The 13,201-nt window shown below is 38.8% G+C and overlaps 2 protein-coding genes across 2 annotated transcripts in view; one reads left to right on the plus strand and one right to left on the minus strand.

Annotated features, from left to right (window-relative positions):
- Positions 1-5,716: 5,716 nt before the first annotated feature.
- On the minus strand, positions 5,717-9,111 carry kbtbd12 (kelch repeat and BTB (POZ) domain containing 12). The gene is made up of 5 exons (XM_037679472.1): positions 7,971-9,111; positions 7,626-7,896; positions 7,307-7,457; positions 6,379-6,576; positions 5,717-6,295 (listed from the first exon to the last, which is right to left on the minus strand). The coding sequence occupies exons 1-5, from the start codon at positions 9,041-9,043 to the stop codon at positions 6,126-6,128; spliced, it is 1,863 nt and encodes a 620-aa protein (XP_037535400.1). The 5' UTR covers positions 9,044-9,111; the 3' UTR covers positions 5,717-6,125.
- A 1,718-nt stretch (positions 9,112-10,829) lies between these two features.
- slc26a6l (solute carrier family 26 member 6, like) overlaps positions 10,830-13,201 on the plus strand; it is a 9,217-nt gene continuing 6,845 nt past the window's right edge. The window contains exons 1-5 of the mRNA XM_037679473.1: positions 10,830-10,963; positions 11,057-11,196; positions 11,418-11,528; positions 11,627-11,802; positions 11,901-12,065. Of these exons, the coding sequence (XP_037535401.1) occupies positions 10,830-10,963; positions 11,057-11,196; positions 11,418-11,528; positions 11,627-11,802; positions 11,901-12,065 (726 nt within the window). The remainder of the gene's footprint in view (positions 10,964-11,056; positions 11,197-11,417; positions 11,529-11,626; positions 11,803-11,900; positions 12,066-13,201) is intronic.

The raw sequence follows: 13,201 nt of genomic DNA on the forward strand, positions 1-13,201 counted from the left end.
GGCTTGAGTTTGGCGAACACACTTCCGGAAAGGTATTTCAAAATAAAGTCAGGGACGTTCAAGTATACTGTAGTATTTTTCTTTCTTTCCTTCTTCTTTGAGCAAATTTTTAATCAGAAGGAAGGGTATACAACAACAACAGCAAAAATAAAATAAAACACGAAGTTTTCATTTGGATGATATAGCTATAGTTACAACTTGTATAGCAACCGTAACTAAGAACTTACAAACAGACACATCCTGTGCAATATTTTTGGTGGTTTGTCCGGATAAAGTCACTCTAGAATAAGGCTTTAAAACGAGAATGTCTAGTCTATTTTACTTTGACAAAATATCAATAAATAAAAAAAATTACCCAAGTTTTACTAAAATGTCCAAGTTGAACGTGGAACAGCTGCGCCCTTTGCGGTCTTGTTTCCGCTACACGAGACACTTCACTAGAATCCCGTTTTGTAAACGTTAAGTTTTTAAGCATTAAGTACTTAACTTCTGTTTTACAAAAAAAAAAAAAATCTGAAATGAGTTCTACAGTCAGAATGCTCACAAAAGTAAAAAAAAAAAAACTAACAAAGGAAACCATTTACACGACAATTTAAAAAAAAAAAAGCGTTCTTACATTGATTAGATTGTTACAATGACATTACTATGATTTTAGTTGTCACATTTTCGACGGTACGTGAACGCAGCGTTACCTCACTGACCTTTCAAACAGCGGGAAGTTTAAAAGCTAGCTACTGACAGCTTTTCCTCACATCTGTGTGACCCGTGAGTCATTTAAAATACATTTTCGTGTTTATTATTACATCTAAAATACGGCTCTTATACCAAACATAACATAGTTGTGGTAAACGTTTAGTAAAACTTTGAACCAGTCATTTAGCTGATAAAAGGCGTAATGCTAACTAAAATGTTAGCTAATATAGCTAGACGGAACAGCTAATGTGTTATTTTTTTATAAACAGGAAATACAACACAATGAATCATGTGAGGAACATAAAAGAAATGCTGAACATCCCGACTGGAAACAGGTGGGCTACAAATTTAAAAATTATGACACATTACAGTACTTCATATATAGATATAGATATATGAATGACTGCGTACATATATCTATATGAGTAATATTGATGTGATTGTTTATAAATAGTTTAGCTGTTGAGTAGTTACATTTTTTGTTTTGTTTTTACATGAAACCATGTGTGAACAAAACACTGAGCAGAAATGTGGCAACAAGTGGCTTCTCCAGCATGACAGACTCTCAGCTTTTCTATGGGTCTCAGTTTTGGCTTGACAATTCGCAAGGCACGTCTCAGGATGTAAGTTTGTCATCCAGAAACTCTCAACAAAGTTCACAAGAGGTGGGTGTCTTCATCGTAGTCTTTTTTTGTGCCTACAAGTGCCAAAAGCGCACTCTTAAGATCTGATGTATACAACAACAGTCATGCAAATAAGTATCGTATGGAGTTAATGTTTTACCATAATCAAAAGTAGTTTCATAATTTTATTATTACCAGTATTATTGTCAACAACAACAAAATAAATACAGTAATGAAATTATTAGCAGTATTTTTTTTCGTGTTGCATTTTGATATTCTATTCATTCTATTCATTTTGATATTCATTTTCATATTCTAACATTGCGCTGCTCAAGGTGGCTGCATGTTGGAGCAGCTCTGTTACTTTCACTCTGAGATTTTGCTTTTGGAAACTTTAATTCCTCTTTTTCTGGAAGTAAATCACATTTTTTTGGATGATTGTTTCCTCTGGTATCAGATGCTGTGCAGCTGGAAGGATTTTTACTGAAACTTTTTTTTGTTTTGGACATTTGTTATGATGCATAACCATGGCAACAAGGCAGTTTTCTACAACAACAGCAGCTGATTAACACCTCAAAAGCTCAAATAATATCTCATCTACAGCCCCAAATCTCAAATGAGTTGAAAAGGATGTTCTGTGGATGCATTCTCATCTACCTGCCAGCTGTGCTAGTGCCTGACCACTGAGATCCTGGAACTAGCAGGAAACACGGGTCATGACAGTGGAAGGACAGGATCGTCCCTCGGCACCTACTGCTGGCTGTCCGCAGTGACGAGGAGCTCAGCAGACTGCGGGGAGGAGTGGCCATTGCTCTGAGAGGAGTTCTACCCAGCATTCAGGCGGTCCTACAGCCCTGGGGAATCAAGAGGCCAGTCGAGTCTGGGTGGGCGGATCGGACGGCATCTGCAGCCAGTTTCTTAGGATCCGCTGTGGGATGGACCTTTACAAGAGATCCTTCCTACAGCCATCAGTATCTATAACATCTCTTAATGAAATGAGGATGACGAGTTACTGCAACAAATAATTTCCCTTTGGGATTAATAAAGTATAATTGAATTGAATTGAATTGAATTGTGTTTGACAAAGCCAGTATTTATTTATAATTGTTTTTAGAACTTCTACCAAATTCATGCTGATCATAATGTGCATCTGTAACTTTTCCCCCAATTTGTTTCTACTAAACTCAAAAAAAGACCTTTATTGATTATCATTTTATAAACAAAATCTGTACAAATTTTTCCACAGAATTAAATGTATAGCTGTCGCTTTTTAAAATGAGATCTTGCGATGTCGGGTGAGACAAGGGATCATCCCTGTCACATTGTTATTTATCTTTTGCGTGGAGTTGTAGAGGTGTTGTAGTAAAACTTGATACTTGCAACATATCTTTTTTTTGGGGGTGGAGGTATAAAACCAGTCTATTGTTATTATTATTGTTATTATTATTATGAGCAAAAACATTTTATAACTGTTTGCATTTCTTTCTTTCTGTATTGTTTCTGTTTAGGGAAGCGAGCCAAAGATTTTCCACAGCTATCACAGTAAACCTCCCCTATTTAAAGACTTTAAGGACAAAAACAGAACTTCTGGTTTATTGGACAAGTTTGAAGAGGACAGGAAAAGGGCAAAAGAGAAGAATGACAGGTGTGTCGTTTTATCACTTGAAACAAGCAGTGCAGTCAGTTTTTGTGTGATAACAAGAGGAGTAGTCCTAATTATTTGTGATTTATTCTTAGTTTTTTAAAATAATCTCGTCCATTTTTATTAGTGATGTTTTGATGAAGGAATTTCAGCACATCAGAGAAACTCTCAGCAGTGTAAGTGCAAATACAGATACAAATACATACCATGGCACTTTATTTATAAAGTACTTAAAAACAGCAGCCATTCCATGCCATTTAAACATCCCTTGTCTTTAAATGTTAAAACCATGCACTGCCTTTTCAGATTCAACAACTGATCGCTAGCACAGAGACAAAAACAGCTGTGTCCCAAAGAGTGTTTGAGAAAATTGACAGTTTTGCGCCATTGTGTAAGTGTTCTGCTCGTCTATTTTTCTTGCAGTTTTGAAAGTTGCATCTGTGATTCTGATTTATGTGACTGAAAAAAGACGGGTGTGCTGCTTTTTCCTATAGGTTTCCTTTGTGTACTGCAGTTTTACAAAGTATTTTGTTGTCCAAATAATGGCAAGTTATGCTAATTGGTGATTCTAAATGAATAACAGGAGTGAGTTTGTGCATGTATTGTTGTCTTGTGTTTCTTCATGTTGGACTGTATGGTGGTTCTCACCCAATCATAGGCTTTGTGACCCTAATTAGTATAAAAACAGTATGCAAAAATAAATAAACATGCGTTGCACAAACTTTTGTGATGCCCAGCAGGTGGTGCTCTTTGCCCAAAAAACATTGATTAATAATAATAATAATACATTATATTATAATAATAATAATATATTACTTGATTGTCATTCATAATTGTACAGTGTACCATGAAAATTTGAACACATTTTTGTTTAATTTCTCCACAGCAGAGTAGGAGCACATAATTTATATGAATTTTGTAGACTTTGGTGTTTAGGGATGGCTGTTGCTATTAATCACATAGAGGATAATATTCAGTTAGAAAATATTTTAACTTTAGTGCAATAAACAGTATATTTTACGTTCCCCATGTTAGTAATCTTTTAATTTTATCTTTCCAGTGCAAAATGTTTTGGAGGGTCTTCAGAGTGACATTTCCCAGAAGTTTGGAACTTTAGTTGACAAATTAAGCTCTCAGAAGGAGGTGATAACAGGGCTGGAGGAAAGAATGCAGAAGGTACAAAGAATTTAGTTTCTGGAGCATTTATCTACATTTTGGCAGAAGTGAAATGATAAACAGTTTGACTATTTTTGTCAATAATAGGTGTAAATGTTCATTTCTACCTTGTAGCATGTTAATACCACGGCACAGCTTGAGTTGCACCTGCAGAGCGTAAAGACTAGTTTGGAGTTTCTTAGAGAGGAGCATAAAGGAGAGAGACAAATGCTTGAAGAGGCCTTGAAGCTGCTTAACTCTTTAGTTTCTAAGCATTCAGCCAAACCCATCTCAAAACTAGTGATGGACAGTACCGTTCAAACATCGCCAAAACTGGAGCAGTCGGTGTCCAACAGTCTGCAGGACAGCCAGCTCGAAGACAGTCAGCTTAGTGCATCAGTGACTCTCGAAGAATGCCAGGTTGGAACTTCCCGTCAGGTTCACAGCCCCATCTTTGGAAAGAGAAGAGGTTGCAGGCACACAAAGAGACCGCTGGTGCTCCCAAAGAAGAGTAAGCGCTCAGGCTCAAAAGAAAACGATCATACTGTGAAGAAGTGCATCAAGTCACAGAAAGTGTCCAAACCTCTTCAGGAGCATTGTGAACAGAACATAGTCATCCAAGACATCCGCTGCTCTGAGAATCTGGTGCCAGTGAACAAAGGGAGCAGTGTGCAGCCTGAACGTCCAAAACAACAGCCAGGTGAGGCTGCAGGGTGTTTCATCACCCCTCTGAGCGGCTGGTCTCAGGACAGCAACAGCTCAGATTGCCTCGCCATAATCGAGCCCATCTTAGAAAAACTGTCAGCTGAGTCGAAAGTGACAAGCCCAGTGAAAGACGGAGGCTTCTGGCAGTTGTTTGATTCTGACGTGGAGTTTTAAAAGAAAAGAGAAAGTAGCAGAACAATATGGTGTTTATTTTGCTCTGTTTGGAGCTTAGGTGAGTAAGAACCAAGAAGTTAATATAAAACTATATTTAAAATAACACGACTGACGTTCTAGTGAAAATTTAATAACATATTTATGTTTAAAATGCAACACAAAGTACAGTTTTAGTACATACATTTATTATCTTTACAGTGAAAGCGCTTTGACAAGGTGTGAGGGTTATAGAATAAAAGAAAGTTAAGGCATATGTGCCCTCGCCTAAGCGTTACATGAACTAATTTAATATTTTAGTTCATTCTCATTTTTCTCCTACTTTAAAATACTTAATAAACATCTATAGACTTTGCTTATTAATATGTATTATTCTTTAATATATTTTTGATTTGGAATTAAAAATAAACTGAAATGAAAGAAATCCAATTTCTTTGTGTTTACTAAAATCTCCTGGTAAATATGTTCTGAGTCGAGTTTGATTTCAGACCAATTAAGAAATACTAATAATTTCACATCCAATCTATAAATTGTAATTTTTTTTGGTCACTTAAGTTTCATTTGCTTTGCTTTTATCTTAGTTTTTATTATCCATCACTTTTATTTCAGTTTCATAAAATAATATTAACACATTTTGTGTAACTTTAAGAATGTTTTTTTAAGAGCTAGCAAATCGAACATTTTAAACATATACTGAAAAAGACTAGTAATGACAATTAAAGTGGTGTTTATAAAAGTAGATTTTGCAATGTCTACGACCCTGACAAAGTATGTTTATGCAAAACCAAATGCATATCTGAGCCTGTTTCAAATCTAAAAATACTAATTTAAGCCTGAAAGAAATATAAACGTAATACTTTTGTTGATAATCCTTTCCAAAGCTTCACTGCAGGTTGCAGATTGTTGTTTCTGCAGATGGTGCACACACGCATGCACAAATATCCTATATTTAAAAATTACTTTTCTGCCTACAAATGTGCAATTCAGCCATCAAGTACATACTCTCTTCCATGCAGAGCACTAAGACCCTTTTCCACCAGAAAAAAAATGCTTTTGACCCATCATTAAGTGCATTAATAATTAATTTCCTGCACTAATTTTCCCACACAGACTTTGGTCGGACTGGCAGCTGTGTGTCACAGTTTGACTAAGTCTGTTGGTGGGGTTATGAGTCCCCTTGGGTTGAGATTTGCCACTAAGCAGACGTCATAGTTGTCATGCATCAGTGCGTGTCGAACCACTACTGTCCATCGATTATCCCGTGGGTCCAGCTCCAGAATGTCCTTTGTTATATCATCATGACGATCTGAGGGAATTTGAGACACAATGACCACAAAGTCACTTTGAAATAAAACTTAAACATCAATATGTTTTGGTTTTTTTCACTACCTGCTCCTTTGTAGTAACCACAGACATAAATCTTTCCTCCCACCACTCCTGCATTGGACGCATTGGTACGCAGTGAGAGCTGGGGACATGGGAGAGGCGGTCCATCCCTCCAGTTATCACCATTTGGGTTGTAGATTTCTACAGCATTCAGACAATGACGGGATTGTCCACGGTCCAGACCCTCACATCCAATACCCCCTGCAAAACACGTGCCCATCATTCAACAGACAGAAATCAGTGAAATATTATTCTGTTTGTATTATGCATACAAAGACATTGACTGTGAAAATCAAGCATAAATTCTTCAAAAGTAAGATTTAATTAAGTTACTAATTTACAATGAAACTGGTGCTGTTTGAAGGAATGCATATCACCCACTTCCGTCCATTCCACAATGTTAAACAAGCTTTTGTGTGATCTGTTGGTGCTCAATGTATGTGTTGGGGATGACTCTTTTTTGGAGATGGTGTACGGGCAGGGCATCAGTTCGATCCCCGGTCATTGCACATCTTATGGTGTCTCTGAGCAGGACACCCAATCCCAATTTGCTCCCTGGGCATTTACATAGCTGCCCACTGCTCCATGTGGGTGTATCCCAGGTGTGATGGGTTAAATGCAGAGAGCCAATTTCGTCTTTGGAACATACAATGATGACAACACATAGCACTTTATTTATTTATTTATTTATTATTTACTACCACAACGAATCTTAGCTCAATAGCTGTAAATCTGACTGAGTTTCAGTCATTTTTGTCTTGGTAATGTCAATTAGATGTTGTGGCTACCTGGAATCAAGTTCTTCCAAAATTTAATCATAGACGAATGATTACTTTCTGAGAATTTCATTAACAGACAAACCCAGACACAGACAGTTATACTGCCTGCTTTTTATGGCAATAGCAAAGTTAACGGAACAAAAAAAACACACCTATCACATAAATCTCTCCGTTGAGCACCACGGCACTGCAGCGGTACTTTGAGTACCTCATGGGACCGAGCTCCGTCCATTTGTTTGTGTTCGGATCATACTCCAGCAGGCGGTTACTAAGACGGTCAGGCTCATCATCCAGGCGGTATGACTGGAAAGATGAAATAGAGGAAAGATGTGACAAAGCACAACAGGTGCATATAGAAAGAACTCCCACACAAAGAATGAGTTTTGAAGAGAAATCTAATGTTGTTAATGTATAAATAAAGTAAATAGAGTTGTTTATATTACTGGCAGATAAAGACAATGTTTGCAACACCTGTGGGGTGCGACCACCTAACACATAGAGGAGGTCTTTCATCCTGACCACAGTGTGGTAGGCCAGAGGCAGAGGGAGAGGTGCTGCGCTTCGCCAGGGTCCACCCTGCAGTGACCATCTTTCCACACAGTTTGTGATGACAAACTGGTCCTTCAGCTTCATCTGTCCACCCAAGAGGTATAGAGTGTCACCCAGCGATCCCAAAGCATAAGAGTCACGATACTCTGCTGATGTCAGGTGCTCCCAGCTGCCCTGAGCTTCCACTTTATACCTGGAAACTCAAGTGAACCAAAATCAGCCTGAGCGCAACAAGTACTGTTAGAAAATAAGTCACCACTTCCTTACCGGTAGATCTCAACGTTCAGGTCTTTCTGGCGAGCCATTCTGCGCGCACTTAACTCTCCTGCTGCAACAATGTCATTTTTTTCAGTAACAACTCCAGCACACACATAACCCAGAGCCTCTCCATAGCGAGGGGAAGTGATGTAGTAGATCCGGCCTGTGGTTGGGGAATAGCAGAAACTTCGTTCTGCAAAGTTTTCATACCTTGACCTGATCCCTCCACCGTCATTACCAATGCAGAGCAGCAGATCTGTGGTTTCCATTCCATAGCGCAGCTTAAGTTTGCGTGGTGCAGCTGAGGGATGCATTGCCGCGGCCTCTAGAGCGTCATTCAGTATATCCAGACATTCAGCATCAGCCAGCAGCTCTGTGTTTCTCCTCATTGCCTCTCTTAAGTAGTTTGGGTTTATCAGTGGCAGACGGACCTTCCTTAGGAGCTCTGGTAGATGCCGAACACGTACTTCTCCATCCATCATAGGGCTGTGTTTGACCCACTGAAGAACCACATCTAAGATGGTTTCTTCTCGTGTTACATTGAGACCATCAGAGCTCAGGAGCTTTCCAAGCTGATGGGCCTCCAGGTCCAGGATTTCCTCGCTTTTGCAGACTTGGACAAAGTGCTGCCTCAGGAAACGTTGAGCGTGGTCAGCCAGTTCCTCTGCACCAAGGTCACGGGCAAAATAGTACACACCGAGACAGTTCGAAGCATCCATGTTCTCAGTCATGTACTGCTGACAGAGTGTGAAGACCTCATCCATCTGCAAGAGGAACGCTGCAATGGAGATGCCCTGAACGTTGGCATTGGTGAGAGGAAGATGTGAGGTATACATGTAGTTGAGGAGGAGAGCCAAGCTGTCTGCTGGGGTGTCGCGCAGAAATATTTCTCTGTTGCTGCACTCACGCAAACCACATGTAAACATCACACGGAAGTACGGACTGAAGGCAGAAAGGATGACTCTGTGGCAGGGGAAACTGATGCCCTCAGCAACCAGCACCACATCTGTCAGGTGCTCAACCTCCCTCATCTTCCTCAGCTGTTCGAGAAGCACCAGCCCATGTTTGGCAGTGAGATCCATTTTGCTCAGATTTATCACAAAACTGAGTTCACGCAAGAGGTTTTACACACCAAGAGCGAACAGTGAGGTTGTTTCTGAAAAACAAGCAGAGTCAAGTGACTATTAGCTTTATACATTAGGTACACTATTCAGTCAACACATATTTAGTCTTCACTACAAAGGACAACTTAATTAATCTGAACAATGATCACAATAAAGATCACAGTATTTCTTGTAAAATATTTGATTTAAGTCAGAAAAAATCTTGTCAGGATTAAACTTTTGTTTTGTCTGGTTGTTGATGCCATTCTCTGATTCATGAAAGTGACAGGAAAGTGCACTCTGAAGAAATTTTAACAAAATACATAGAAACATGAATTTTGTTTCTGTCTTTTTTCTTAAAGCACAATTTTTTCAAAGGTTCAAGGATCAAAAATATTGATTACAAACTAGATAATGTTCAAATAGGTTTCATCTTTTTCATGAAAAACCTGATAAACGGCATCAGCTCCAGCAAACAGTTATATATCAAAACCCTAACAATTTGAAAACCCGTATTTGTGGAGAAATTTACCTTAAAGTGCTGGAAATCAATTTTGGACAAATAAAATACTCAGTATGGTAAATACTGAAGCCTAGAAATATATGAGGAAAAACATTTTTCCCAAAATCAAGTTTCAAATTATGAAATCTGTATGTGTAAATGATGAATTATATTTCAAATAACGCATGCATACGAACAAAAATAATATCTCAAGAAACAGAAATCTAGTTGGCCAAAATAAATAGCTTGTTTATATAAAATAAAGTAGCACAGGCACATTTACAAGCCGAGCACTTAGGGAAAAATGTAGTTTGTTCAAAGTCCTACCAAACTCACAACTCGTCTTGACTTAAAAGATGTTCTTCAGTCTTTGGGAAAACTGTGAATATCCATGTTTTTCTTCAGGCCACACGTCATGTTGATGTTGCAGAATGTGCTAGAGGGGTTAGATCAGATCTGAACAAACGCAATGTAAAGGTATGTACCCCCCGCAGCCCCCCCTTCCAGCACTGCTGCCCCCCTGAGCTGCTGACCCAAAAATAGACGGTGTTGTGACCGGCAGTAAGTGGGTCAGAGGGGTTTGAAGAACAGGAAAATGATCAAAAGTATTTGAAATGAGAAATGTGATAAGTTCATTGTTAGCTTTCATACAAGGTTTAGTTATTATTCTGTTTGGAGCGAGTCCTCCGTTTGTTCATGTTTGTCACGTGTATGCTGTTCTGGAACGACTGAAACTTTGCTCTCAGCTGGGATTCAGATTTCATGACAGCACTTTCTTAAAGGTCCAGTCAATATTCTAACATCTTTTTAGTGTTTCTAAAGTAGAAGCTCTAATGTTTCATTGTTTTTCCATTTAATCTCTATAGCCAACGTGAGTTATAACTAGTTAGTTTAGACCTGAAATGCTCCTAAATCAGGAGACCTTTTCTCTAAAAAGAAAATAATTTTGAGTTTGACTTATTTGAAGTTTTTACCAATTCAGTGTGAGAATGTCATGGGTCATTAACTCCATTTTTGTCACTGAAGGGAAAAAACAGGGAGGATGGAAAGTTTTGATAATCCAACTTCAGCAGAGTTTACTGTTTTCCTCTTTCAGCCCATAATCACATCCTCTCTGTGTCACACAGCCATCACTTGTAAATTCTCTGCCCCCAACATCCTGTAACTATTTAACCAGCATGGAGTATAAAAAACACATACAGCCGTAGTTTAAACAGTACTTTAGGGGCATCTAGTTCAAGACATTTTGAAACGTATGCTCAAATGGACTCCAGACAAAGGTTGGGGAAATACAGGGTAGAGAGGGAAATCCTAGATGAGCAGAGATTAGAAGAACTGACACAGAGGAAAACAGACATCCACCTACCTCTTTCTGATCGTTTGAAAGACTCTTTAAGGTAAACCGTTCAATAAAATCACCTATAAACTTATGCATTGTTTATTTAAAAATATCTGCAGATGAAATGACCTTAACATTTGTACTTTTACAGATGTAGTGTAACTAAACTGAAGCGAAGCGTGCTGAGCAGCTTCCCTGTGTTATACTGGCTGCCCAAGTACTCCATCTGGGACTATGGCATGCCCGACCTTGTCTCTGGGATCAGTGTGGGCATCATGCACCTGCCACAAGGTATGACAACAATCCCAACTGAACACAGTCACATCTGCCTGGACTGAACTCTGTTTTGACCTCGTAAAGACACGTTAGTACCTTGGACATTATGGGTCATTTTATTACTGAACATAAACGTACTTGATTTTTAAAAAATGTTCTTATGCTGGTATTATGAGTACAACCTACTATATATCTATTTGTAAACTGTAATAAATAAAAAAACTTTTCTTTCACAGGCATGGCTTATGCTTTGCTGGCTTCTGTACCTCCTGTATTTGGGCTTTACACTTCTCTCTATCCTGCATTAATCTACTTCTTTTTTGGAACATCTCGCCATATTTCCATTGGTAAGTGCCTATAGAAAGCATTGAAACGTTTTTTTTGTTTTTTTTTTACGCAAATGTTGTACTTTTTGTTTTATACTTCGTAAATACCACTGTTTTAGGTACATTTACCATCCTCAGCATCATGGTAGGTAGTGTGACTGAGACACTTGCTCCGGATGAGAACTTCTTGAAAAGAAACGGGACCAACTTTACTGCAGAGGTGGACATAAGTGCCCGGGACTCATACAGAGTGCAGGTGGCAGCTGCTACCACTGTCCTAGGAGGACTTATTCAGGTATGTAACACAGAAGATTCCTCAAAATCATTTTCCTAAACAATAGAAAACTAATATATTGTTCTTACAACTATTACATGACATAACTGTGTTTGCAGGTGTTTTTAGGTGCTGTAAAGTTTGGATTTGTGGGAATGTACCTGTCCGAGCCTCTGGTGCGAGCTTATACAACTGCTGCAGCAGCACATGCTGTGGTGGCACAGCTGAAGCACATTTTTGGAGTTTCACCCACAAGGTTTAACGGCCCACTGTCACAGGTTTATGTGAGTTTCATCGAGTATTACATCTCCATTTTCTTTTAATCGATTTAATCTGCAACAGCATAGAAATTCTATGCTAAATCCAACAGCTTCAGACCTTAACGTTTCACATGATTTCTTTAAAATGCCTCTTGAATCCTGTCTCATTTCAGCTCTTTACGTGCTTTATGACTCTTTTCACTCATACTTTTCTGAACCTCTTAAACGTATTTCAAAATAGTTTCATTTTTTTAGTATTTGTTCCTTCACACAGGATACAAGAAATCTAATCATGATAAAACACTTTAAAAAATGAAAGCAAGAAAAATACAATTTTGCATTTCACCAAGAGTACAAAGTAAGCATACGGTTGTCCCTCGTTTATCACGGGGGATCCGTACCCTGAAGCTCTGCGATAAGTGGAAAACCTTGAAGTAGGAATAGTACTACAAGTAGTCAGATAATCAGAGTCAGAGTTTATTTATTTGTCATTCGCATCACATGTGGTACATGTGATGGAACGAAATTATGTACATAGGGTCCCAGTTACATCCAACAATAAAATGTAAAAGAAAAACAGTAATAAGATCTAAGATATGAACTAAGAAAAATGTTAACTAAAAATACACTAAGCACTAATAGCATAACAACAATACGCTGAACAGCAGCATAAACATGAGTCTTTGTGAGCAGATGAGCACAAATGAACACAGTAACATGAAACAGATCAGCAACAACATGATGTGATTTTTCACAGTGATTATTCTGGTTAGAGATTCATGAGTCTAACAGCCTCAGGGTAGAAGCTGTTCCTCAGTCTAGTGGTTCTGCACTTAATGCTCCTCAACCTCCTTACTGAGGGGGGCGGGGCAAAAAGTGTGTGCTGGGTGAGTGGAGTCCTTCGTGATGCAGGTGGCCCTCTTCCTGCATCTAGAGGTGTAGATGTCAGTGATGGTGGGGAGGCTGACTCCAACAAATTTCTGTGCAGCCTTCACCACTTTCTGCAAAGCTTTTCTTTCTGCAGCTGTGCAGCCTCCATGCCACATGTTGATGCTGGAGCACAGGATGCTCTCCATTGCACATCTGTAGAAGGAGGTGAGGACTGAGCTTCCCAGACCAGCTCGCCTCAGCTGCCTGAAGAAGTAGAGTCTCTGATGAGT

Source organism: Nematolebias whitei, chromosome 7 (assembly GCF_014905685.2).
Source record: "Nematolebias whitei isolate Nwh7 chromosome 7, NemWhi1, whole genome shotgun sequence".
NCBI classification, from domain to species: Eukaryota; Metazoa; Chordata; class Actinopteri; order Cyprinodontiformes; family Rivulidae; genus Nematolebias; species Nematolebias whitei.

Excerpts from the sequence above, each read along its gene's own strand:
- kbtbd12 (XM_037679472.1), bottom strand. The coding sequence starts at position 9,043 with ATGGATCTCACTGCCAAACATGGGCTGGTGCTTCTCGAACAGCTGAGG. Across the intron at positions 6,577-7,306 it reads CGGAGAGATTTATGTGATAG|GGGGTATTGGATGTGAGGGT; the intron begins GTGTGTTTTTTT and ends CGTGTTTTGCAG. Across the intron at positions 6,296-6,378 it reads TGGTTACTACAAAGGAGCAG|ATCGTCATGATGATATAACA; the intron begins GTAGTGAAAAAA and ends AAATTCCCTCAG.